We start from the raw sequence: 25567 nt of genomic DNA, 5'->3' as shown, positions 1-25567 counted from the left end.
AGTCACTCACAGCCGAGCGTCCTGAGACCCGAACAGTCGACTCATTCAGATCCTCAGAACCCAGCGGATTAAGGCCCCGGCTGCTGAAAGACCTCCACGCAGCCGCTGGAGTTAAGCGTCTGTGAATGAGATGTGGCGACATGGAGACAAAGCTCCGCGGAGGAAGAGAGGAGGAAGAGAGGAGGAAGAGAGGAGGAAAGGCAACGTTACAGCTCCCACAAGCAGGAGGAAGAGGAGGAGGAGGAGACGTCCACCATGTTGTTCAGCTGCCAAGACTGAGAGAGACGTGTTCTCACTTTGTCTCAGATAGATGGATGGATAGATAGATAGATAGATAGATAGATAGATAGATAGATAGATAGATAGATAGATAGATAGATAGATAGATAGATAGATAGATAGATAGATAGATAGATAGATAGATAGATAGATAGATAGATAGATAGATAGATAGATAGATAGATAGATAGATAGATAGATAGATAGATAGATAGATAGATAGATAGATAGATAGATAGATAGATAGATAGATAGATAGATAGATAGATAGATAGATAGATAGATAGATAGATAGATAGATAGATAGATAGATAGATAGATTGATAGATAGAAAGAAAGGTAGGTAGGTAGGTAGGTAGGTAGGTAGGTAGGTAGGTAGGTAGGTAGGTAGGTAGGTAGGTAGGTAGGTAGGTAGGTAGGTAGGTAGGTAGATAGATAGATAGATAGATAGATAGATAGATAGATAGATAGATAGATAGATAGATAGATAGATAGATAGATAGATAGATAGATAGATAGATAGATAGATAGATAGATAGATAGATAGATAGATAGATAGATAGATAGATAGATAGATAGATAGATAGATAGATAGATAGATAGATAGATTGATAGATAGAAAGAAAGGTAGGTAGGTAGGTAGGTAGGTAGGTAGGTAGGTAGGTAGGTAGGTAGGTAGGTAGGTAGGTAGGTAGGTAGGTAGGTAGGTAGGTAGGTAGGTAGATAGATAGATAGATAGATAGATAGATAGATAGATAGATAGATAGATAGATAGATAGATAGATAGATAGATAGATAGATAGATAGATAGATAGATAGATAGATAGATAGATAGATAGATAGATAGATAGATAGATAGATAGATAGATAGATAGATAGATAGATAGATAGATAGATAGATAGATAGATAGATAGATAGATAGATAGATAGATAGATAGATAGATAGATAGATAGATAGATAGATAGATAGATAGATAGATAGATAGATAGATAGATAGATAGATAGATAGATAGATAGATAGATAGATAGATAGATAGATAGATAGATAGATAGATAGATAGATAGATAGATAGATAAATGTCATACGGAGAATATATTTACAGATACAGGAATGGGATGGAATGATGGGATTGAGTCAGTGTCCAGTAGGGAAGTGTTCTTGTGCTGCTGGAGTGGAAAGTACACTAAAATATATATATATATATAAAACAACAAAAATATATAAATATATAAGAATATGTAGTGATAAAGTCTGTGCATGGGGCTAGTATAGCCTGTAAAGGGATGGACAGTTAAATGTTCAGTTCTCGCTCTCTTTCTCTCTCTCTCTCTCTCTCTCTCTCTCTCTCTCTCTCTCTCTCTCCCCCCCTCTCATGGGTGGCCTTGTTTGGCCGCAGGACCCCGGACCCTCAGACCCTCGTGGTGGTCTCCATGGGGACGAGCAGGACGTGCTGAGGTATCTGACTCTTACTGGAAACCTGCTTTATTGTTGACTTTCAGGAATGAGGAGGGGGCTGCTGCTGGGGGGTGGGGGGGGGGGTGGGGGGGGTGAACAGAGTTTGGTGCTCAGCACTTCCTGGTCCGGGGACTTTGAAAATGTAATTTAAGGTAAAAATACTTATTCTGCATAATAATTCTTCATAATCACATATTTTAATTTATTTTTAGTTTGTAAAGATCCAAATCATAATCTTCTTCATCTCAAGGCTTTAAAGACAACTTGAACGTTTTAGAGAAACCAACAGTTCCAACAATGCTGTTGTTCATTAACTGGAGGAAAAAACTCTTTATATAAATTTATCAAATGATTCCAGAACTTGTTAAAGTCAGAGTCCAGTAGTTTTACCAGTTTCTAACAGACTGTGACGCAGCTGTGATCAGATCCACATGTGTATTATTGTTTGTAATATTTCTAACAGCTGTATTTATATAGAATACTTCCTAATAAGAGAAAATAAATACAGATACGTAAACATAACACATTGTCTTTAAGGAAAAAACAGAAAATCAAACAGCTCAGGTGCGAAGGAGTCAAGCGTTCACTGGTCAAATGTTGTGTTTCAGCGCCACCTGCTGGTGATGATTGATTATGTTTCCTATTCTGATATTTACCTTAGGTTTTATGTTAATGTTTTTTTATAGTTTATTGTGGATGAGATTTGCTGTTTAGAAACGTTCCTCCTCTTTTCTGATTCTGATTATTCAGATTATAATAATTATAATTGTAATTATTATTATTAATAGATAGATAGATAGATAGAGTACTTTATACTGTCTGTCTGTCTGTGTGTGTGTGTGTGTCTGTGTGTCTGTCTGTCTGTCTGTCTGTCTGTGTGTCTCTCTGTCTATCTCTCCCTGTCTCTCTCTCTCCCTGTCTGTCTCTCTCTCTCTCTGTCTCTCTCTCTTTCTCTCTCTGTGTCTCTCTCCCTGTCTCTCTCCCAGTCTCTCCCAGTCTCTCTCTCTCCCAGTCTCTCTGTGTGTCTGTCTGTCTGTCTGTCTGTCTGTCTGTCTGTCTGTCTGTCTGTCTGTCTGTCTGTCTGTCTGTCTGTCTGTCTGTCTGTCTCTCTGTCTCTCTGTCTGTCTGTCTGTCTCTCTGTCTCTCTCTCTCCCTGTCTCTCTCTCTGTCTCTCTCCCAGTCTCTCTCTCTCCCAGTCTCTCTCTCTCCCAGTCTCTCTGTGTGTCTGTCTGTTTGTCTGTCTGTCTGTCTCTCTGTCTCTCTGTCTGTCTGTCTGTCTCTCTGTCTCTCTCTCTCCCTGTCTCTCTCTCTGTCTCTCTCCCAGTCTCTCTCTCTCCCAGTCTCTCTGTCTGCCTGTCTCTCTGTTGATCAGCTGATCTGCAGCTCCGTCACGTGACTTCCTCCACTTCCTGTTTGTGTTGCACAGACTCAGCTGATCTCAGGTGAGTAACCAGACCGGCTCAAGTAACTTATTACCTTAGAACGTTACTTTCTTCACTGCTTCACTGTTAATGAAAAGATAATTTCAATAAGTTGATACGAAGTTCATTTGCCGAACTCGGTTTAAAAAACCAGCGGTTTAGTGCAGGTCGTGTTCGTGCTTTAACCGAGCGAAGCGTCCTGGTGACGAGTAAACAAGTCGAGATAGAAAAGGAACGGGTGGAGTATTGATCATTAAATATGAGCCGAGTTATTAAATAGACTCTTCTGGTTCTCACACTTCTCTGCTCTTCTTCTGTAAAGGTTCGTAACTCAGGTCAGAGCCAATGACGTGTCAAATTCACTGTTTTCTCAACGGAGTTCGTAATCCGGGATTTTAATGCAGAGAACAAAGTTTTCATATCTCAGATATCATCAGGTCACGTGTGTGTGTGCAGGAGCTCCTCAGGGTCAAAGTGCAGCAGTGATAAGAAACACACTGAAGTGGAATAAATGAATTACTTTGAGTTCAACTGGTGGAAAACTTCCTGCAGCTCAACAATCTTCCCTCAACACTTTACATCAGAGTCTCCAGGTTCATATAGAATATAGAATATAGAATATGGACAGAAGTGCAGAGCTCTGATCTCATGTGGAACGTTCAGGATCGACAGGGAAACGCCTTCTTTATTTAACGTCTGTGTAATAACTGATGAATCTTTGTCTTCACACAGAGAGAGAGAGAGATGCCGTCCAACAAGTCAGTGTCGGACGCCCCCATCACCCAGTTCATCAACTGCAGAATCCTGAGAGAACACAAGCTGCAGAGGTACGACCCACACTCCCCTCCGACACACACCACACCATGCAGTGATCAGAGCTGAGAGAGTGTGTGTCTGTGTGTGTGTGTGTGTGTGTGTGTGTGTGTGTGTGTGTGTGTGTGTGTGTGTGTGTGTGTGTGTGTGTGTGTGTGTGTGTGTGTGTGTGTGTGTGTGTGTGTGTGTGTGTGCACGCAGAGAGGACCTGTGGGTGCGTGGAGGGAGGATTTTGGATCCAGAGAAGTTGTTCTTCGATGAGCAGGGTTACGCTGATGAGTGTGTGGACTGTGAAGGCAGCATCATCGCCCCGGGCTTCATAGACGTCCAGATCAACGGTACACACACACACACACACACAGACACACACACACACACGCACACACACACACACAGTTCAGACAGTTTCACCTGAGTCAGTTTACGATCAGAAATGAGAGAATCCTCAACCTGAAGAAACTGGAGCCAGAAAATCTCACGACCGAAACAATTTTTCATTTCATTTATCAGAACAGTTGCTGGTAAATGTTCTCTCCGTCGTTCCAGCTTCTGAAATATAAATATTCTCAGATTTACGATAAACTGACACGTTTGAAGAAGTTAATTTAATGCAACAGTGACTCTGCAGTTTAAACATAAATGAAATCACAGAAGCAAACTGGATGAACTGATGTTTAGAATGAGGTCACTGACTCACCTGTTATTGGATGCTGATGGTCACATGGGTTCGTCCTGCAGGAGGATACGGCGTCGACTTCTCTCAGGCGTCTGATGATGTCGGCCGCGGCGTTTCTATCGTGGCTAAAAAGATCCTGGAGCACGGCGTGACGTCCTTCTGCCCGACGCTGGTCACCTCCCCCCCCGCCGTCTACCACAAGGTCAGCACCACTTTAATCTGACCTCTAATGACCTTAAATCTCATGTCAACATGAGTGTAAAGTTTCTTTCAAATATCAAGATCTACAAATACTTATTTCACTATTACATGTTTTCATTATTGTTAAACCAACTTAATAAGAATGAACCCCGACAGAAAAAACAATCACTAACTCCAGAGAAGGCATTTCAGCGTCAGTTCTTCTTTGGCTGCAATATGGAACTTCACCACTAGATGCCACTAAACCCTACACACTGAACCTTTAAGTCGAACAGTTGAAGCGAAGCCGTTGTTCATCTGTCGTCTGCTTTCAGGTTTTACCTCAGGTCAAAGTTCACAACGGAGGACGACATGGAGCGGGAGTTCTCGGTACGTTGACGCTTAATGTCATGTGACATCATAACCATCCCTCATTGGCTGAATGCACGTGAGGACGAACGTGGCGTCTGTCTCGGCAGGTTTCCACCTGGAGGGCCCGTTCATCAGCGAGGAGAAGAAGGGAGCGCACCCGGAGCAGTTCCTCCGCAGCTTCCAGTCCGGAGGGATCAAAGACCTGAAGGAGACCTATGGCGGCCTGGACGACGTTGCCATGGTAACACTGGCCCCTGAGCTGGCCGGCAGCGAATCGGTGGTGAGGGCGCTCTGCCAGAGGGGCGTCACCGTGTCGTTAGGTGAGCCTTGGGGTCCTGGTCGCTGATCACATGGCGCTCTTCAGCTCTCTCTGCTCACGTGGTTCCTCTGGTTCTCCTCCTGCAGGTCACTCAGTGGCCAACCTGTCTCAGGCTGAGGACGCCGTGAGCAGCGGAGCCTCGTTCATCACTCATCTCTTCAACGCCATGTTGCCTGTGAGTCCACGCACTCTGTGTCCGTCTGTGTGTAGGTCACATGTTCCTGTACGAGCTCGACCCTCCAGACAGAGGTCGATCCCCGGGGAAGCACGAGGACTCAGTGACCAGGACGTGGGCGTCACCGTCATAGATTTATATATAAAGACTAGATGTCTCGTCTGCGTTGCCGGCCAACGGAGACGAAAGTCCGCACATGGCGGCCATCTTGCTAGGGGGCAGCTTGCTCACCCATAACATTGTGTTGCTAGTGGTAAATAACCATAACTTGCTCAATGTTCAAACGATATTTAAACGGTTTGGTTTGTTATAAACGTCAGAGATGTAGATATGACACTGCATACTTATGAATAATTATGTTATTTTCTAAAAATTTTTTATAATTTATGCAGTGTCATCTCTGACGTCTATAACAAACCAGATCGTTTAAAATCGTTTGAAAATTGAGCAAGTTATGGTTATTTACCACTACCAACACAATGTTATGGGTGAGCGAGATGCCCCGTAGCAAGATGGCCGCCATGTGCGGACGTCCGGCTCCGTCGAACTAAACATCTAGTCTTTATATATAAATCTATGGTCACCGTTACCTACCAAGCTCCACGTGTTCCTGGGTCTTCTCTGGTTTTCTCCCACAGTTCAAGTCAGATTTGTCTTTGCTCTGATCCAGTTCCACCATCGGGACCCGGGGATCGTGGGTCTGCTGACCAGCGACCAGGTGCCGGCGGGCAGGACCGTGTTCTACGGGATGATCGCTGACGGGATCCACACCAACCCGGCTGCTCTGCGGATCGCCCACCGAGCCCACCCCTCAGGTCAGAGTCGGTTCTCCTCTTAGTGGTTCTGGATTTAAACACAGGACGACTATGCTCCGGTTCCTTAGTGTAAAGAAAGTGTTTGGACGTGAAGTTCACAGGAATCGAGCTGGAGACGATGGACGAGGCAGAAAAGACACGTTTACAGTCTGTTTGTTTGGAGAAATGAAGAAACTCCCTGAGCTGAAGCCAAATAACCTGGCTCGCCCCCTGGTGGCTGGCTGCAGTACAGGTTATTAACCTCCTCCTCCATGTTAGCAGACGGGACGTGGACCAAACTAAAAATCCAAAGTAGACGTTAAATTAATGTCAAAGATGTCTCTGTCATCTCAGCTCGTTCTTCTCTCTCTGATGTTTGTTCAAGTGTTTCTGATCAGTTTGGTTTAAACGGTTATTTAATGATATAAAAACAGGCTGAGACGTGATGATTGGCAGCTGACACTGACTCCTGATTGGTCAAAGGCTTGTTTGGGCGGAGCCTCGTCACTGCGGCTCCACTACTTCTCAGCCTCTGAGCCGAGATGGCAGCGTCTCGTCTAAAATATTTTGGCATCATGTTTGTACCACAAGGTGGAGAATTGTTGTCTTTATTTACCGTCACTACTCGTACACACTGGGGATCCTCGTGAAGATCGGGAGGCGGAGACCAGAGCGACAGCAGGCGCTGGTCGGGGGTGTGACCTCTGACCTGTTTGTGTCTCCAGGTCTGGTGCTGGTGACGGATGCGATCGCAGCGATGGGTCTCCCCCCCGGGAGTCACACTCTGGGCCAGCAGGTCATCGAGATCCAGGGTCTTCACGCTTACGTGGCAGGTCTCACTTTATTTTCACCTTTTAAATGGATCAATAGATGATGTTTGATGGAATCAGACGGGATGTGGAGGTGTGAGTGATGCATCAGCTCTAACTCGTCTCTGTCCGTCAGGCACGAAGACGCTGAGCGGCAGCATCGCCACCATGGACATGTGTGTGCGACACTTCAAACAGGCCTCAGGTGAGTTTGTGTCACTTCGGTTTCCTCCGCTGGAATTTACATCATCTAAGTTTCACCGTGAAGCCCAGAAACACTCGTGGTTTTACTATCTTCTGATCTGAAAACTGCAGTTTAAAGTGAGTGTGTGTGTGTGTGTGTCTGTGTGTGTGTGTGTGTGTCTGTGTGTGTGTGTGTGTGTGTGTGTGTCTGTGTGTGTGTCTGTGTGTCTGTGTGTGTGTCTCTGTGTGTGTGTGTGTGTGTGTGTGCAGGCTGCAGTGTAGAAGAAGCTCTGGAAGCTGCTTCTCTTCACCCAGCTCAGCTCCTGGGCCTCAGCCACAGGAAAGGAAACCTGGACTACGGCTCGGACGCAGGTGACGATCGTCTTCTTCAGTTCAGCACAAATAAATAAACTCACATCCTTTCTTCACGGCGTCTCATGTTCTCTCTCGTGTTTTCAGACCTCGCTCTGCTCGACGATGACCTCAACGTTAAAGCCACGTATATTTCTGGAGATGAGGTTTGGAGAAGAGATCCGTAGGAGAAGCGTCTGATGGAACCTGGCCTGACAGCTGGTGCCTTCAGGGGGCGCTGTTGCGAAGCCATGACTTGATTCATCAGATCCGAACTCTGAGTTTATCTCTGGTTCATCCATCCTCACTTTAAAAGACTGAAGGTATTTCTAACCACGCCGACCATGAGACTCTGCTGTCGCGATGTCATTTCAACACTTTGGTCACATGTGGAAATTCAAGGTTTCCCCGGAGTTTTGAATCATTTCAGTTTGACCTCCTAATAGACAGGCTCGGTGAAGGTATAGCGCCACCCTCTGGACAATCTCCAAACCTTCCTTTCAATCTGTTCTGAGTCTGACTGCGAGTTTTAAGGAGATGACATTAAGGGCTTTATAAATGATGATATTCTGACTGTAAGAGACATTGATTTCATTCCTCCTGATACTTTTATCATATTATTTGAATCACGCTGCACAGAAACCAGATAAATCAACAGTGACTGAGAAGAACCAATAAGATTTAGCAGAGGACGACTCGCTGCAGGAATCTGTGATCAGGGGCGGCACATAGACCCGAGGGGCCCCTGGTTTCATCTGATTTCATCTTTAAAAACATGCTGTGATTTTTAAACATGTCATATTTTCTATGTAAAATGTTATTCCTGACGTTTGGTTTTCTAAATAAATTCTGTCTGGATTTTACTGGAAATTCTTCTGAAATGTTGTGAGGAGTAAAAATGAGCACAAAGTAGAAATACTCATGTGAAGTACAAGTTCAGTTCAGATACTTCATCAATGCATTTATTATGTTTGAGCTTTAAACTGAACAAAGTTGGAAAATGAAGTTCCTGAATTCATAATTAGCTTTTCCTGTAAACTATAAACTACGAAATGTATCAACAGCTTCCAATGCAAAACATTAATCTAGAAGAAAAGGTCAAAATCTGGAAATCGTGGCAAGTTCTGTTTTAAGAATCATCTAATTCTGTGGTTTCTCAGTGAAATGGTAATTTCTTTGTCCTTAAAGAATTTAAATGACACTAATGTGTTTTTAATCTTCAGTAGAAAACTGACTGAACAGCTCAACTATTCATTTTAACACAGCACAAAAAACACATGAGAAGAAAGGTTCAGTGTGTGTGTGTGTGCGTGCGTGTGTGCGTGTGTGAGAGTATGTGTGTGAGAGTGTGTGTGTGTGTGTTTGTGTGTGTGTGTGTGTGTGAGAGTGTGTGTCGGTTAAAGAGGTCGATACGTCCCTCTGCTGGCTGTCCTGGTCCTGACCTGGAAACGTCCCCTGGAGACACGAGCTTTCCACAGGAGGAGGACGTCAAGCTGAGCTCAGTGAGGACAAGAGGAAACAGACTTCAGAATAAAAGCCACGACCAGATTGTTTCCTATGAGCAGTTTGCTTTTAGTTTAACTCAAAAAATCCCTGGAACTAATGTAATTGAGCTTTTTATTTATTTAATGTTCTTTTCAATATGGTCTTTCGGGACCTTGGAGACGCCTTCTTTGTGTGTGGCCGTCGTCCTCGACTGTTTATTTACTTGATTACGACCTCATGAACTGACCAAGACTTTCAGCCATGTCAATAATAACTGTTTTAATACTTATTTGGTGTTTTAAGTTGCAAAGTGTTTTAAGTGACCTTGTCGTAGTTGGATGACGTCGCCCGGTGTTGAATGTGTGGTCCCAACCACGATAGGAAATAATAAAACTGCATCGCCTCTGCTGCTCCTCAGAGCCTTTTTCTGAAGGACAGATTTGTCCCTGATCTTCTTCCAGAGCTCTGTACACTCGTTGTCCTGCAAACCGACGTAAGCCAAGACCTCCTTTCAGGAAGTGCCGGCCATCTGCGCGTCCTTGTATTCCGTCAGTGGCGGGTTATACAAGTGGTCATACTTCCGGATCATTTCTTTCTTCTATTTGGTCTATATTCTTTCTTCAGAATCGTCCTTGGTTTCTGCCGGTATTATTGGGCATGAAACCGAAATGTGACTCCGGAAAGGATGTAGTTAGCAGACCAATCACTGTGATGATTGCGTAGCTTTGTCGTATAGTTACAAACATCGGGCAACGCACGCAATGGGCTCTTGCGTGTGCGTGTATCTGAAAACGCAGAAGCCTGCACTGGCCTTTAGACAGCAGGGACTTTATTTTGAAGGAGCTGACAGGAAGTGTGTGCTGGTCCCAGTGTCTTGATGGTGATGGTGTGGAGGAGCCGACTCTGAGCAGAGGATGCAGAGCTCAGGAGTCGGCAGGAGGATCCAGCCCCCCCCGTGCACCACCCTGCTCGTCCATCTGCAGAAGGTAAGTCTGCTGTCTCTCGACTCCACAGCTGCTGGAGGACGAGGCGGAGGAGGACGAGGACCAGGAGGAGGATGCTGTTCGCCCAGGTCCACTCAATCCCACTCATGTCCTCTCATGTCATCCCATGTCCTCCTCTGTGCTCTCATGTCCTCCCCTGTCCCATGACCTCCTATCATGTCCTCTGATGTCCTCTCATCTCCTCTCATGTCCTCTCACATCTCCTCTCATGTCCTCTCACATCTCCTCATGTCCTCTCATGTCCTCTTATGTCGTCTTATATCCTCTCACATCTCATGTCCTCTTATCTCCTCTCATCTCCTCTCGTGTCCTCTCACATCTCCTCTCATGTCCTCTCATGTCCTCTCGCATCTCCTCATGTCCTCTCATGTCCTCTCACATCTCCTCATGTCCTCTCATGTCCTCTTATGTCGTCTTATATCCTCTCACATCTCATGTCCTCCCCTGTCCGCTCATGTCCTCTTATCTCCTCTCATCTCCTCTCATGTCGTCTTATATCCTCTCATATCTCCTCATGTCCTCTCATGTCCTTTCATCTCCTCTCATGTCCTCTCATGTCCTCCCATGTCCTCTCACATCTCATGTCCTCCCATGTCCTCTCACATCTCCTCATGTCCTCTCATGTCCTCTCATGTCCTCTCATGTCCCCTCATGTCCTCTTATGTCCTCTCACATCTCCTCATGTCCTCTCATGTCCTCTCATGTCCCCTCTTGTCCTCTTATGTCCTCTCACATCTCCTCATGTCCTCTCACATCTCCTCAAGTCGTCTCATGTCCTCTCATATCTCCTCATGTCCTCTCATGTCCTCTTATGTCCTCTCACATCTCCTCATGTCCTCATGTCCTCATCATGCTGAGCTGTCCTGCAGTTTTCAGAGATTTCCGGTCCTTGCTCAAGGACACAGCCGGTTTCTTCTGTTTGAGACAAAACACAATAAATATTGTTTCAGTTTGAAAATCTTCTGTTCAGTGTTGTTCTGTAGTTTTCTGTTCGATTCAATTTCAGTATTATTTTGTTTTGAGGTTCAAGTTTTCTTCATTTTTACAAAAAGCTAAATTTATTGTTCTGATCGAGAGAAAAACAAAACCAATCACAACATTAAAGCGTCACAATGCAACTGTTACTGAGCAGCAGCGCCCCCTGCAGCCACACGTGGGGATTCATTCCCTGGCTTCCTGAACCTTTACGTATTCACTAGGAGTATTTTATTAAATTATTTATATTTTTAAAAGTGTACGATTAAAGTTGATTATTTTCTTAAGACTTTTATTATCACTGATTGTATTATTTTTATTATTAATAAAATGTAAAAGTTTAATATGGACCTGGGAATCAGGGTTATTTTTAATTTGAGGGAAAATATGACTTTAACCTAACTTTAGTGCAACTTAAATAAAACATTAAATATGTCTAAACCCTAAATTTATAAAACTATAAATATTTTTCTCTAAACTTAACAAATAAAATAGATAAAGAATGCTTCTACAAGCTGTGACGTCCTCGGGACCTTCTCCTGTCTCCTGCTCCTTCAGGGCCTCGGCTCCGGAGCCAGCTGCATCATGGGAGGTTCCACCTCGTCTCTCGTTGAAGAGGACGGGGGGGAAGCTGCACCTCGGGGTGTGGCTCCGCCCCCATCCCCCACCATGGGCTGTTTGAGGAGCAGCCAGAGCACCTTCCTCCCCCGACAGCTCCCCCGAGCCGGCAGGCACCGGCAGCGCAGGTGAACCTACTATTAGGCATTGTTTGGTCCCCATGACCTTGACCTTTGACCTTCACCAACCCGAATCCAATCAGTTCATCTGTGAGTCTAAGTGAACATTTGTGATGAATTCGAAGAAATTCCCTCGTGACGTTCTACAGATTTCATGTTCACAACAATGCGACGGACGGACAACCTGAACACATCGAGCCTCCGGCCACTAGGTGTCGCCAGCGAGGAGACTTCAAACTAAGAAGAAAAGAAGATGAATCAACGAAATATTAATAAACAGATGCAACGACACATTTAACGGGATTAACAGCTTGTGCTGAAATACTGTGTAAAGATTTATGTAAAGAAGACGTAATGATGAGGATTAATTAAAAGTATAACGACGTGTTCCACATTGAATCGTGCGGCTGCTGAGCAGAGGAGAGATTTCATTTATGTTCTGCACACTTTATGAATTTTTCATTAATCGGTCGATAAAAAGTGAACGTCAGCCTCCCTGAGCGTCGTCCACATGTCTGCTTATTAATTATTACTGTCCCTCCGTCTGATTTCCAGTCTGTGATCGTCTCCTGCACCCGGGTCGAGTTACTCGCTGACAGGAAGTGACTGGATGATAAGACGCCTGGAACACATGAGATTTCCAAAGTGAATCAGAAGAGAATTGTCCGTCTGATACATGGAGATAAAACATCCTTCAACAGAAATTAAACTGAAAAATTGACACATTATTTTTTCAATTATTTCTGTAATTAGGTTGGTAGGTAGGTCGGAGAGAGGGAAGTTTGGTCAGTTGGTTACCTGGAGGATTACCTGGTTACCTGGTTACCTGGTTGGTTACCTGGATCTTTACCTGGATGGTTACCTGGTTACCTGGTTACCTGGTTACCTGGTTGGTTACCTGGATCTTTACCTGGTTGGTTAGCGGCGACCTGAGCTCTGCGTCTCACGCTGCAGTCACTCGTCCTGATCGAGCTGCGAGTTCTGGAAGTTTTCGGCTTGATGCCAAGATGCTTCAGGCGCAGCTGGAGAATTGAGGCCGGACGTCCCACCCCCCCCCCCCCGGGCGCCGCGGCACAAATCCTCTGGACCTGATTTACAGTCGATCAGACCCGATCCTGAGATGTGCTGCAGTGTTTAGTTCCTTGTTCAGTGCATTAAAACACTTGGTGGTGATATCACCAGCGTCTGCGCGGCACCAGTTACACACAAGCCTCTGTTTTCACTGAGTGCAGCCTTTGTATCATTTTCATATTCATGCATTCTTATCTATATTATATATATTGTTAGTTTCAGAAAGATCAAAAAGTCCTTGGCTAACCACAAAACTATAATTTTCATATCTAATATATGTTGTGTTTTGGTCCAGTTTCTCCTCAGGTTCGATGCCGATGCAGAGGAGCCAATGGGCTTGTGGCTGCTGCACCTTCCTGAACGCAGCCGGCGCCGCCCGCTGCTCGATCTGTGAAGCGCCGCGGCAGACACCCGACAGCCGGTGGGCGTGGCCCGGGAGCAGCAGGGAGGACGCTCGCTGGTCCTGCCCACGCTGTACACTGGCCAACCCCCCCGACAGCCTGGCCTGCTCCCTCTGTGGCTTCAGCGGCTCGCTGGCCCGACCCCGGAGCTCCTCTGACCACCCGCCTCGGCCCCGGCGCTCCAGCAGCTGCTCGGGGGGGGCCCTGAGGACCACCGAGCCGTCCCGGCAGCAGGACGGGACAGTTCCAGGAGACGCAGCTGAACGCAGCCTGGTTTGGGAGTGTTTGAGGTGCACTCTGCAGAACACCCCCACCTCCATGTCCTGCTCTGCCTGTGGCGGCCCACGCAAACTGTCCCTCCCCCAGATTCCTGCGGAGGTTCTGCTCGTCCCTGAGGTCTGCGTTCCAACAGGAACCCAACCGCCTGAACCTGCCGCCGCGGCGCTCTCACTTTCCCTCTCAGCCAGAGGAGAGTGTTTCCCTGAGGAAGCTTCGTATCCAGACACAGACTCAGTGACTTCATCTGCAGCTCATAACAATCCACTTCCCTGCAGTCGCAGAGAGGTGCCACCTCCAGATGTTTCCCTCAGTCAAGCACAGAACCTGAGTCCTTCTCCTTCAACTCTGGCAGTTTCACATCTGTCCGCCCAACCAGAGCCGCCGCCCGGCCGGCGCCTCAGCGTCCTCAAGGAGGAGATGTCCCCGGTGTCTCCTGCGTCCGACGGCTCCGGGTCATTCCCACCTTCCCTGCTCTCCGTCCACCGGGCCGAGGAGTGGTCATGTCCGGCGTGCACTCTCATCAACAAGGTCGAGGCCAAACACTGCCTGGCCTGTCACACCCCCCAGGGACACGCCTCCCAGCTCCGCCCAGTGGCGTCCCCGAGGAGGAAGGAGAGCGTGATGGTGGAGGCGCTGCGACAGAGCGATGAGGAGGAGGCCAAGGAGCTGTGGGAGAACATCACCAGCTTCTGCAGGGAGGTGCGTTCACAACCAGTCAGTCAGTCAGTGAGTCAGTCAGTCAGTCAGTCGGTGAGTCAGTCAGTCAGTGAGTCAGTGAGTCAGTCAGTCAGTCAGTGAGTCAGTCAGTCAGTGAGTCACTGAGTCAGTGAGTCACTGAGTCAGTCAGTCAGTGAGTCAGTCAGTGAGTCAGTGAGTCAGTCAGTCAGAGAGTCAGTGAGTCAGTCAGTCAGTCAGTGAGTCAGAGAGTCACTGAGTCAGTGAGTCAGTCAGTTAGTGAGTCAGAGAGTCAGAGAGTCAGTGAGTCAGTGAGTCAGTCAGTCAGTCAGTCAGTCAGTGAGTCAGAGAGTCACTGAGTCAGTGAGTCAGTCAGTTAGTGAGTCAGAGAGTCAGAGAGTCAGTGAGTCAGTGAGTCAGTCAGTCAGTCACTCAGTCAGTCAGTGAGTCAGTCAGTCAGTGAGTCAGTCAGTCAGTGAGTCAGTCAGTCAGTGAGTCAGTCAGTCAGTCAGTCAGAGAGTCAGAGAGTCACTGAGTCAGTGAGTCAGTGAGTCAGTGAGTCAGTGAGTCAGTGAGTCAGTCAGTCAGTGAGTCAGTCAGTCAGTGAGTCAGTCAGTCAGTCAGTCAGAGAGTCAGTCAGTCAGTGAGTCAGTCAGTCACTCAGTCAGTCATCAGTCAGTCAGTCAGTCAGTCAGTCAGTCAGTCAGTCAGTCAGTCAGTCAGTCAGTCACTCAGTCAGTCAGTCAGTCAGTCAGTCAGTCAGTCAGTCAGTCAGTCAGTCAGTCAGTCAGTCAGTCAGTCAGTCAGTCAGTGAGTCAGTCAGTCACTGAGTCAGAACAACACTTTTCAACCTGTTTCCTTCAGAACGCCGTGACCTTCGTGGACGATAGTTTTCCTCCGAGTCCGAAGTCCGTCGGATTCCCGGTGGACGACAACGTCCAACATCGGGTCAAAAAGTGGCTCCGCCCACAGGAAATCAGCTGCAGCAGCTTCAGAGACCGGGGGGTGAAGTGGTCTGTGTTCCGCACGCTTCGCCCATCTGACATCCTGCAGGGACTCCTGGGTAACTGCTGGTGAGAAATACAAACACTGAACCGTCAGATCTAATCTAATCTGTGCCTCTCAACATTTTATAATCTATTTGTAATTAAAAATAAGGACGATTAAAAAGATAATAACAATAAAAACAATATGGCTCAAACACTGAGCCCTGATCCAGACGGGATCTGGTTGGTGGAGGATTGACAAGATGAGCAGTTGATGAACGTGACCCGGTGCTGAACGTGTTCCCAGGTTCCTGAGCGCCCTGGCGGTCCTGGCCGAGCGTCCTGACCTGGTGGAGAAGGTGATGGTGACCCGCTCGCTGTGCGCAGAGGGAGCCTATCAGGTGCGGCTCTGCAAGGACGGCTCGTGGACCACGGTGCTGGTGGACGACATGCTGCCGTGCGATGAGACCGGGCACCTCCTCTTCTCTCAGGTAGAGCTCAGCTCTGTGGTGAGGAACCCAACAGAACTCTTTCCTGCTGTCGTATCTGTGGATGCTTCCGTCTTTTAGCTCCTGTTCTCCTGCAGGCGCAGAGGAAGCAGCTCTGGGTGGCTCTGATAGAAAAAGCTCTGGCCAAGCTCCACGGCTCCTACTTTGCTCTGCAGGCGGGTCGGGCCCTCGAGGGCCTCTCCACGCTGACCGGGGCGCCCTGCGAGTCCCTGGCCCTCCAGGTCAGCGCCACCAACCCCAAAGAAGAGCCCATCGACACGGACCTGATCTGGGCCAAACTGCTGAGCTCTAAAGAAGCAGGGTGAGAACCAGGAGAAGTACTTGTCTAACTGATTTGGATCTGTTCCTATCAGACCCGTCCTGTCCTTGTGCTGCTAGTTTCCTGATGGGGGCGTCCTGTGGGGGGGGCAACATGAAGGTGGAGGACGCACAGTACGAGTCTCTGGGTCTCCGCCCCCGACACGCCTACTCCGTCCTAGATGTGCGTGACGTCGACGCTCACAGGTGACAACTCAGCCAATCTACCTGCACTGTTTAACCATTCCTTAATCCTGATTGGTCGATCAGCCGACAGACCACGCCCTCCACGTACAAACAGGAGCTTCTGAAAAAGGGTGAACGCCAAGAGTGTGTTGTCATGTCGACGTGTTTCTGTGGTTCAGTGTCACTATCCGTCCTGGTCCAGATTACTGCAGCTGAGGAACCCGTGGGGTCGATTCTCCTGGACGGGGCCGTGGGCCGACCACTGGCCCAACTGGCCTCCGCACCTGAAGAGGGCGCTGTGCACCCAGCGAGCCGAGGACGGCCTGTTCTGGATGGACTTCTGGGATTTCATCAGGTAGATCAGGACTAATTAGTTTAATGAGTAAAACATTTAACCAACAACTACAACCAGAGTTTAGTCGTTGGAAGTTTGGACGCGTTTATCTTTGGTTCCTAACAATGAGCAAATCTATATTCATGTATTCAACAACTGTACCTTGCGTCATTGTGTACAGTAGTGTGTGTGTGTGTGTGTGTGTGTGTCTCTGGCAGGTACTTTGACTCAGTGGATATCTGTAAGATCCACTCGGACTGGCAGGAGCTCCGGGTTCCAGGAGCTTTCCCCCGAGGAGCCGACGCCCCGGTGCGGGCCGTGTCCCTCACGGTTCTGGAGCGATCCGCCGTGGAGTTGGCTCTGTTCCAGCAGGGCAGCCGGTGGGACGACAACCACACCGGGTCATATGAAACATGTGAGAGACACACAACAACCCCCCTCCTGAACTGTCCTCCTGTGTCTCCTCAGGCGGTGGGACACAGCGGAGCGCCACCTGCTGGATCTGTGCCTGCTGGTGTTCCGAGCGGCCTACAGCACCTCGGGCTCCCTGGCGCTGGGTCGCCTGCTGGCTCACAGCCGGCGCTCGGTCAGGAGGTTCGTGGGCTGTGACGTGATGTTGGAGCCGGGCGAGTACGCTGTGCTCTGCTGCGCCTTCAACCACTGGACCGCCTCCGTCACCGAGGGCAACAGTAAGCAGCTGGGAACCATGGGAATCTTCTGTGTGGAGCGGGAACAACGTGGAGACACAAGCGCTTGGTTCCCTGTTCTATTAACACCAATAAATGAATATGACATTAAATGTACGAATAACTGTCAAAATAAATGTACAACGGGAGGAAGTGGAGACGTGTTTAAAAGTGTTCATATCCACTGTGGTGTGTTTTCAGTGGGCAGCTGCAGATCTGAGCCGCCTGGTTACACGCTCGCCGTCTACAGCTCGCGGCTCGTGATGGTGGAGCAGGTGACGGCCTCCAACACCACCATCGCCGACGCCATCATCCAGCTGACGGAGACCAAGGGAGAGAGGCACGAGGTCAATGAGGACATCACACAATCTAACGCCATGCGAACCAATCGTGGAAACGTAATCGTATTCAGTTCAACCAAACAACTGTGTGTGTGTGTGTGTGTGTCAGGGTCGGGAGGGGATGACCTGTTTCTACCTGACCCACGGGTGGGCGGGGCTTATCGTCATGGTGGAGAACAGACACCCCCGACATCACCTGCATGTGTCGTGCGACTGCAGCGACAGCTTCAACGTGGTGTCCACACGCAGCCGCCTGCAGACCCTCGACAGCGTCCCTCCTCTGCACAGGTGACCTGCCACACCGCTCACAAACAGCAGGGGGCAGCGTGCTCTGTAGATAAAGATGGACGACATGTCAGCTTCCAAACGTAGACGTTACAGATGTTTCTGTCATTTCAGGTCGTTCTTATCTCACTGATGTTTGTTCAAGTGTTTCTGATCAGTTTGGTTTGAATCAGTTATTTGATGATATAAAAACAGCTGAGGCGTGATGATTGACAGCTGACACTGTGTCTCTGTGTGTCTGTGTGTCTGTGTCTCTGTGTCTCTGTGTCTCTGTGTGTCTGTGTGTCTGTGTCTCTGTGTGTCTGTGTCTCTGTGTCTCTGTGTCTGTGTGTCTGTGTGTCTGTGTCTGTGTGTCTGTGTCTCTGTGTCTCTGTGTCTCTGTGTCTCTGTGTGTCTGTGTGTCTGTGTCTCTGTGTCTCTGTGTCTCTGTGTCTCTGTGTCTGTGTGTCTGTGTGTGTCTGTGTCTCTGTGTGTCTGTGTCTCTGTGTCTCTGTGTTTCTGTGTCTCTGTGTGTCTGTGTCTCTGTGTCTCTGTGTGTCTGTGTCTCTGTGTCTCTGTGTCTCTGTGTGTCTGTGTGTCTGTGTCTCTGTGTGTCTGTGACACTGTGTCTCTGTGTCTCTGTGTCTCTGTGACACTGTGTCTCTGTGTCTGTGTGTCTCTGTGTCTCTGTGTCTGTGTGTCTCTGTGTCTGTGTGTCTCTGTGTCTCTGTGTCTCTGTGTGTCTCTGTATCTGTGTCTCTGTGTGTCTGTGTCTCTGTGTCTCTGTGTCTCTCAGGCAGGTGCTGGTGGTTCTGTCTCAGCTGGAGGGAAACGCTGGATTCTCCATCACACACAGACTGGCTCATCGTAAAGCCGTGCAGGCGTCTCTGGGGAACTGGAGTCCCTCGAAGGCGATGCACAGTCCAGCTCTGAGCCCAGAGACCTCAGGTCTGCACCAGCCTCGCCCGCTCTGACCAGGATCTCCTCCACTTCAGACCTCAGCCTCTGGAAAGAACCCTTCCAACTCCGGGAGATGTTTGTTTGCCTCATTTGACTCTTTGATCGAAAAAAGGAATAAGTTTATTCCAACAGAGAGATCATCACATGTAGTGAGCAGAAAGACTTCGGTCACATGTGGTTTCACACTGAGTCTGAGCTGCTCTGAGGCAGAAACAGATCAGAGGTGAAGAGTCAATGAATCACTGGACTCATCCTTTAAAGGAGACACATGCTGATCATTTGAAATGATCTTCTGTAAAATGTTCAGAAAACATCACGTTCCTCAGACTGTCCATCGCTGCAGCTCCTCTTTACAGCCTCTGTCTCAAACACTTGGTTGTAGCTCCTGTCTTTTTAAACTTCCTCCCCTCCTGATGTGATGCTCTGATTGGTCCAGGGTGCGTTCAATCCCAAAACACTTCAAACCGTTTTTGTTCCATTTTTTAACTTAGCAGAACTACTCTAACCCTAAAGGAAAGAAACAATGAAAAAACATCACGTCTCCTTCAAGTGAGAAAATTAGATGTTTGTGATTTTGGTGGACGAACAGGTGAGATGATTTATGTTTTGTCTGAGAGCGGCTCCGCCTCCATCTCCTGTGTGATCCACCAACAGAAGCTGCTGGTCCCAGTGACATGAAGAGAGAGAACACACGTGAGGCACTTGTATGATCTCTGCTCTCCATGTTTCCAACATGTCGGACGCTTGAATAAAGTTTCAGTTCAGAGATACAGCACAGACCTTCTGTGCGACTGCATTCGCACTTTACGAACTTTAAACTCTGCTGGATTCTTCTGGTTTTATTGGAGACTTTCAAACTTGCACAATGGGCACAAACATTTTATTTTCATGAATCCATTATGATCATCATGTTTTCAGAGGGAAGATGGAAAAACTATGCAAATGTTTGAAAGTTGTCTTGATGCTTTGTCAATTAAAATATGTGCAGCTCTTTAACAGAATTTATATCGCATATCCTTTATCCATAATAAAGCAATTTTCAAAACAAACAAAACAAATATTCTATAAAAAAAACATTTTTACAGTAAAAATTTGTTCCTGTAGTAAAAACTTTTTGTCAAATACAACCATGATGGTGTTTGTATAAAATATTTTTTCTCCACAGTTAATTCTGTTACATTTTTAATCAAATAAAACAGTTTTTGTATCATAATATATTATTTTCTTTTCAAAATAAAAGCAGAATCACAGATTGATCATTAAATGCGTCAGGAAAATGTATGTGTGAATAAAATAAAAGTAAGAAATGGGAAAATAAATAACTGGATAAATCAAGAAAATTTTGACAAAAAACAAAGAAGAAAACAGATATTTTGGCTTTTTCAATGAAAAGTAGCTTTTGGCTGATAAACGTCATCACACTTGAACGTCTGCAGCTTTTCTGTCGCCACAACTGAATTTATTGTCTGAGCTAGTGGATATGAACGGGAACATTTCAATAGGAATTGTAACTTGACAACAGCTGAGAATCAACAAAGTGCTGACGACAATCAGATTAGTCACAGAAACAGGGCCGGGTCTAGACAGGCATGTATAAGGGGGCAGCCACAAATCTTGAGGGGGCATTGTGCTTTATTATTATTAAATTGGGATTTAGTTTGAGGGGGCACAACATTTATTTGAGGGGGCCAGGCCCCCTCTTGCCCCTGCCTAGACCCGGCCCTGCACAGAAAGGAATCAGATTATAAACTGCAGCTGTCGTGGTGTTGGAGGAAGAAGCTGTAGAGTCGGTGGATTGTAGAAGCTCAGTTACACTAATTTGATGGGAAAACGTTCCTGGGTGAAACTGTACTTTAGTTTAGGATCTTTTATTTCATCAGCGACAGAAACAGGTAAAACTGTAAAACTCTGAAAAAGGACATTTTTTTATATGTTTTATTTTTTAAAGGAGACACAATCTGTTTCTGTTGCTTTGGTCATGAAATACACATTAGTATTATTATAATCTTCATCATGAGGAAACGCGGCTGGAATGTTTCTGTTCGTCTTTAGTCCCTGAAATGAAACGTCTTCATCGTCCAGACCAAAATCAAACCAGAAGAAAAAGAGTTCGTCAGATTCGTCCTCGTGTTGTTGAATCTGTTTCTTATCCTGAAGGAAACAAACAGTGAAGAGAAGTTCAGCCGAGGAACGTGGAGATGAACACGCTGGTGTCCAGGTTGAGAGTGGCGTGCCACCAGCGGTCAGGGAAATACAGCACCTGACGGGAAACACACAGAACATTACTGACCACAAAAACACTTCTCTGTTCACTCTCGTTTTTTGAACCCGCCCCTCAAACGTCTTTTAGAAAACTGCACTTGGTGTCTCAGGCGTGGTGCAGTACCTCTCCCGGCCTGATGGTGCACTCCAGTGGCGCCTCGCCCGGGGGCAGGTGGGGGTAGGTGTCCCTCACCCAGGACAGGGTGGTGTGGTTGGGGTGGAAGTGAGGCTCCTTATCAGGCGGGTAGAGGAACCAACGCTGTGAGATTTAACACAAGAACCCATCAGATTTACAGTCAGCGAGCACTTTATTAGGAACACCTGCTTTTTGTTACCTTTCTTCCGTAGATGACCTCCGCGTAGCCGGGGCCGTGCCAGTGGAAAGGAACTCCGGTTCCAGGGCCTGAGCACAAAGATAAACTTGGTCAGGATGAACAAGCTTCATGTGTCGTCTCCATAGCTTCAATTGATCGGGTTAGTTTTGGTTTCACATCGTAATTCACGGACTAAAGAATCTTTCTGACGTCCTCTTTTATTGATGTGAATAAACTTTTCACTGTGTTGAAGACACTTATGAAACCTCTTGTATCCTGCAGCTAAACAAGAAGCTCCAGTGATTTGTGTTCCAGCCTCGTCTCAGAGGCACGAACCTGCGATCCCGAAGCTGAGCGCTGCGCTGGTGCGCGGCAGGAAGTACGGGGGGGGCGTGTAGTGCTCGAACAGGCGCTGCCACTCCGTAAAGTTGTTGTCTCCAAAGAAATACATGGTGTCTGTAGAAGAGAGAAACAGAACATTTGTACATGTCAACTCATATATCACAAATATTAGATCATAGACTGAATATAGTTGATCTATAACTGTATATGAAGATGATCATTGACTGTAAGCCCCACTTCAACAAAGTACAAATACACGACTTCAACTAAAAGTCCCGCTTTCAGAAGGAAGTGAGGTTTCCTGAGGTTTCCTGAACTCACCGCTGCCGAGAGAGTCGCTGGACTGAGGCCTCAGGAACTCCTCCACGTACTCCTGGAAAGTGACGTCCACTGAAACACATGCATCACGAGTTTGTTAGCGGCGGATCATCACAGCGTGAGCGAGCCAGAGTTCCGATGTTCGTACCTTTCCTGTAAGAATACGTGTTCGCTGTACTGAGCCGCACTTTCCGGGAGCCGTACTCTCGGAGTAAAGTCGACTTGGAGCAGAGCAGCTGGAACTTCTGAGACAAAACATGGACACGTCCAGAGGAGTCATAAGTACACAGTCTACTCCGGGAGAAACTCAGAGGCTGGTGTTAAAGTACTGATACAACCTCCTAACTAGGGTTGCAAAGGGGCGGAAAGTTTCCGGTTAATTTCTGGAAACTTTCCGGAAACTTTCAATGGGAAGTTTAGCTCGGGAATTTTGAAGAAAAAAAAATCGCAAATTAAACACTGAGCAATAAAAACATCATTCAAAACTCTATTTTAAAGATGTATGGAATGCAGCACACGCTTCACGTTGAGTTTCAACCCTCCACTGTGCATTCTTCACATTCACAGATAACTCCCAGCATCCTTCACTCTACAGCAGGGCTATTGAGGCCTGCTGTAGTGTGCAGGACTAGTCAGGTAAGTTTCGATGATGTAACTGGGGAAAATATATTAGCATGCTGATTGAGGATTGTTCATCTGTTCATCTAGCCTATTTCCATTCATTTATCCATCAATTGTAAAATATGTTTACAGACGATTCCAATTGTTTGGCTAACTATTTATATCTCTGGCATTGCATTAGTGTTTTTTTACAAACTTTTTTCTCATCTTATTCTACAGAACAATGCCACGTGCACTCTCTCATGTGTGGAGACATTTCACCCCATCCAATGTAGAAGGAAAGGCTGTGTACATTTGCAAATACTGTGCAAAGACCTATGTTAAGAATGACTCAACGATGCAGAAGCATATAGTCAAGTGCCCAAAGTTTCCTCAGAGCTCAAATCAGCCTATGACACAACAAAATGTTTATATTTATGTCTGTTTATGACAAGGTAAATACAGTTAGTATAAATTACCCACAACATTTCCAGTTTATTCCTGTTAATTCTCGTTAATTCCCGTATATTCCCATTAATTCCAGTTAATTCCCATGGAAAGTTTCCAACTTTGAATATTCCCGGAATTTTGCAACCCTACTCCTAACTGAAGTAAAAGTTTAAAGTACAGACTCTGAAATGTACTCAAAGTATAAAAGCAAAACGTTTAACTTTTATGATGTAACATTTTTAAAACAGATAATTCCCCTCAAATGTATCTAAGCAAAAGTAATGAGTCTGTTTTGAAAAAGTAAAAATCTACTGAAGTACAGTGATGAAGTATTTGTACTGAATGTATGTACTGTATGTAATGTACTGTTCATCTGTTTAACCCCTCGATGACTCGTCACTCTTAACAGGAAACTCTTCATTCTGAATGTTTGGATGATTCCTCGTGTACCGTGTTGTCCGTCAGCGCTCGGAGGACGACTGGTCGACTGAAGGCGTATCTACAGACCACAGGAAGACAGCGTCAGTCCAGAACATCAACGCCACGACCACAGATCTCAGCTCAGAAGACGAGGACGGAGAAACGTACCGTTCGATGAACTGCTGGTAGGAGAGCGAGGAGCCGTCCCACACGTCGATGTTACAGGATCCTTCATCCTGGAGCCGCACGTCCGAATCCAACCACCTGCCAATCACAGTCCACACAAACTCTATATGACTCTGATTTACACTTAATAGACCAAGTGGAGGAGAAAGGAATCGTGACCTCATCACTGGTTCTAACCTGATGACTCATCCTCGTGAACACAGACTGTAAACATGGCCGACACCTTGTAAACATAGTGTAGTAATGTGTTGTAGTTTGTATCGTGTATGTTTGTATAGTTTCACATCGTGTGTAGTAAAGTAAACTGTTGTTGTAACGCTGAACCGTCCAATCGTAGCCCCAGCTGTGGTGAATATTTCCATGATAACAGTGAGCTCTACCATTCAGAAACCTCATTATTATACCTGAGGATTGTGGGTAGTGTAGTCCTTCTCCTTAACAACACAAATTAAACTCACTTTTCTTAAAACACTGTTGACATGTGGCATTTTGGTGAGTCGACCATGGATGGTGAAAATATTATGGCTGAAATGAAAACCTCTGAAGAAGAATGATGAGTTCAATAGAAACAGGGAATTATTGATGGTCACGAGGTGAAGGTCATGTGATCCTGATGTCCAACCTGAAGCTAACTTCACCGGTCTCTGCTGATACCTCAGGTGAGAACGAGGCAGCATCAGGATTCACATCTGGATTAAATTCTCAGAAGTGTGAGTGAAGTCTGTCCTGACGTCACAGCAGCTGATCAGGTGACCTGCTGATATTGTTTACATTTCAGTCTGTTGGATCAGACTTCAGATGTTCAAAGTTCCGTTATAATGGACCTGATCACCAGTGAACCGGAAACACCGGCTCATCCCCCAGATGTCCGTGAACTCACCAGCCTCCCGCGTCATCTGGCCGCTCCTGTGACGTCAGAGCCACGCACACGCTCAGCAGCACCCACGCGGCCTGACTGATCGATCGATTGATTTCCATTCACAAATCGATCACGACAACACGCACGATTCGATGAGAGCTCCAGTAATGACCGAGCACCAGCTGCCGGCCCACTTCCGGGTTGAGGACCAATCACAAAACACCACATTAAACCGAGCGAGTGCTGCGTTCAGGGAACATGGGGACAATCGACTCCTCTCACAGAATGGATGAGAGGTAATGAAAGTACATTTACTTAGTGACTTCATTACCTCTCATTACTGTGAGAGGTGTTGAAGCCACGGACTTTTATTGAATCAAATACTTACTAATTTATTACACTACAATTGTATTTCTTATTCTATTGATTCATTCTTACTTGATTATAATGATACCACAGTGAAAAGATTCAAGATTCAAGATTTAACATGAAGTAGTCACTGTCAATGAAATGCTTGGGTCACACACTCTCTTTAAGCAATGCTCAAGTATAAAATAGAATAAAAAAAGAATAAAATAGAATAACAATGAAATAGAATATCAAAAATTTAGAATAGAAAATAAAATATATACATCTAAATATATATCCTTACAGGTGAATGTTAAATTTGTGCAGTAGTGCAAATGTTCAAATATGCTTGTTATGGTGCTGGTGCAAATATGCAAATATTCCAGGGTGCTGGTTTGGTGGAGTTATTGCAGTTCAGAGGAGTTTAAAAGTGTTATGGCCTGGGGGA

General features: G+C 46.4%; 3 protein-coding genes across 3 annotated transcripts; 2 read left to right on the top strand and 1 right to left on the bottom strand.

Annotated features, from left to right (window-relative positions):
- The first annotated feature begins 3893 nt into the window (after positions 1-3893).
- amdhd2 (amidohydrolase domain containing 2) lies at positions 3894-8710 on the top strand. Its single transcript, XM_061089916.1, has 11 exons — positions 3894-3985; positions 4173-4309; positions 4710-4849; positions 5163-5217; positions 5307-5519; positions 5605-5693; positions 6364-6508; positions 7213-7320; positions 7433-7501; positions 7750-7851; positions 7939-8710. Exons 1-11 carry the CDS (start codon positions 3903-3905, stop codon positions 8016-8018), a joined length of 1221 nt encoding a protein of 406 aa, XP_060945899.1. The 5' UTR covers positions 3894-3902; the 3' UTR covers positions 8019-8710.
- A 3169-nt stretch (positions 8711-11879) lies between these two features.
- Positions 11880-19034, top strand: LOC133023790 (calpain-15-like). Its single transcript, XM_061090861.1, has 12 exons — positions 11880-12040; positions 13398-14481; positions 15322-15530; positions 15751-15934; positions 16030-16253; positions 16331-16456; positions 16638-16790; positions 16988-17149; positions 17238-17458; positions 17657-17802; positions 17906-18084; positions 18857-19034. The coding sequence occupies exons 1-12, from the start codon at positions 11880-11882 to the stop codon at positions 19032-19034; spliced, it is 3027 nt and encodes a 1008-aa protein (XP_060946844.1).
- A 1244-nt stretch (positions 19035-20278) lies between these two features.
- Positions 20279-24959, bottom strand: jmjd8 (jumonji domain containing 8). Its single transcript, XM_061090023.1, has 9 exons — positions 24793-24959; positions 23895-23990; positions 23757-23805; positions 22405-22501; positions 22260-22328; positions 21933-22052; positions 21618-21685; positions 21407-21541; positions 20279-21280 (listed from the first exon to the last, which is right to left on the bottom strand). Exons 1-9 carry the CDS (start codon positions 24888-24890, stop codon positions 21200-21202), a joined length of 813 nt encoding a protein of 270 aa, XP_060946006.1. The 5' UTR covers positions 24891-24959; the 3' UTR covers positions 20279-21199.
- Positions 24960-25567: the final 608 nt, after the last annotated feature.

Source organism: Limanda limanda, chromosome 17 (assembly GCF_963576545.1).
Source record: "Limanda limanda chromosome 17, fLimLim1.1, whole genome shotgun sequence".
Lineage (NCBI taxonomy): Eukaryota > Metazoa > Chordata > Actinopteri > Pleuronectiformes > Pleuronectidae > Limanda > Limanda limanda.
Note: the sequence above shows the minus strand (reverse complement) of the source record. Positions and strands in the feature narration are given on the sequence as shown.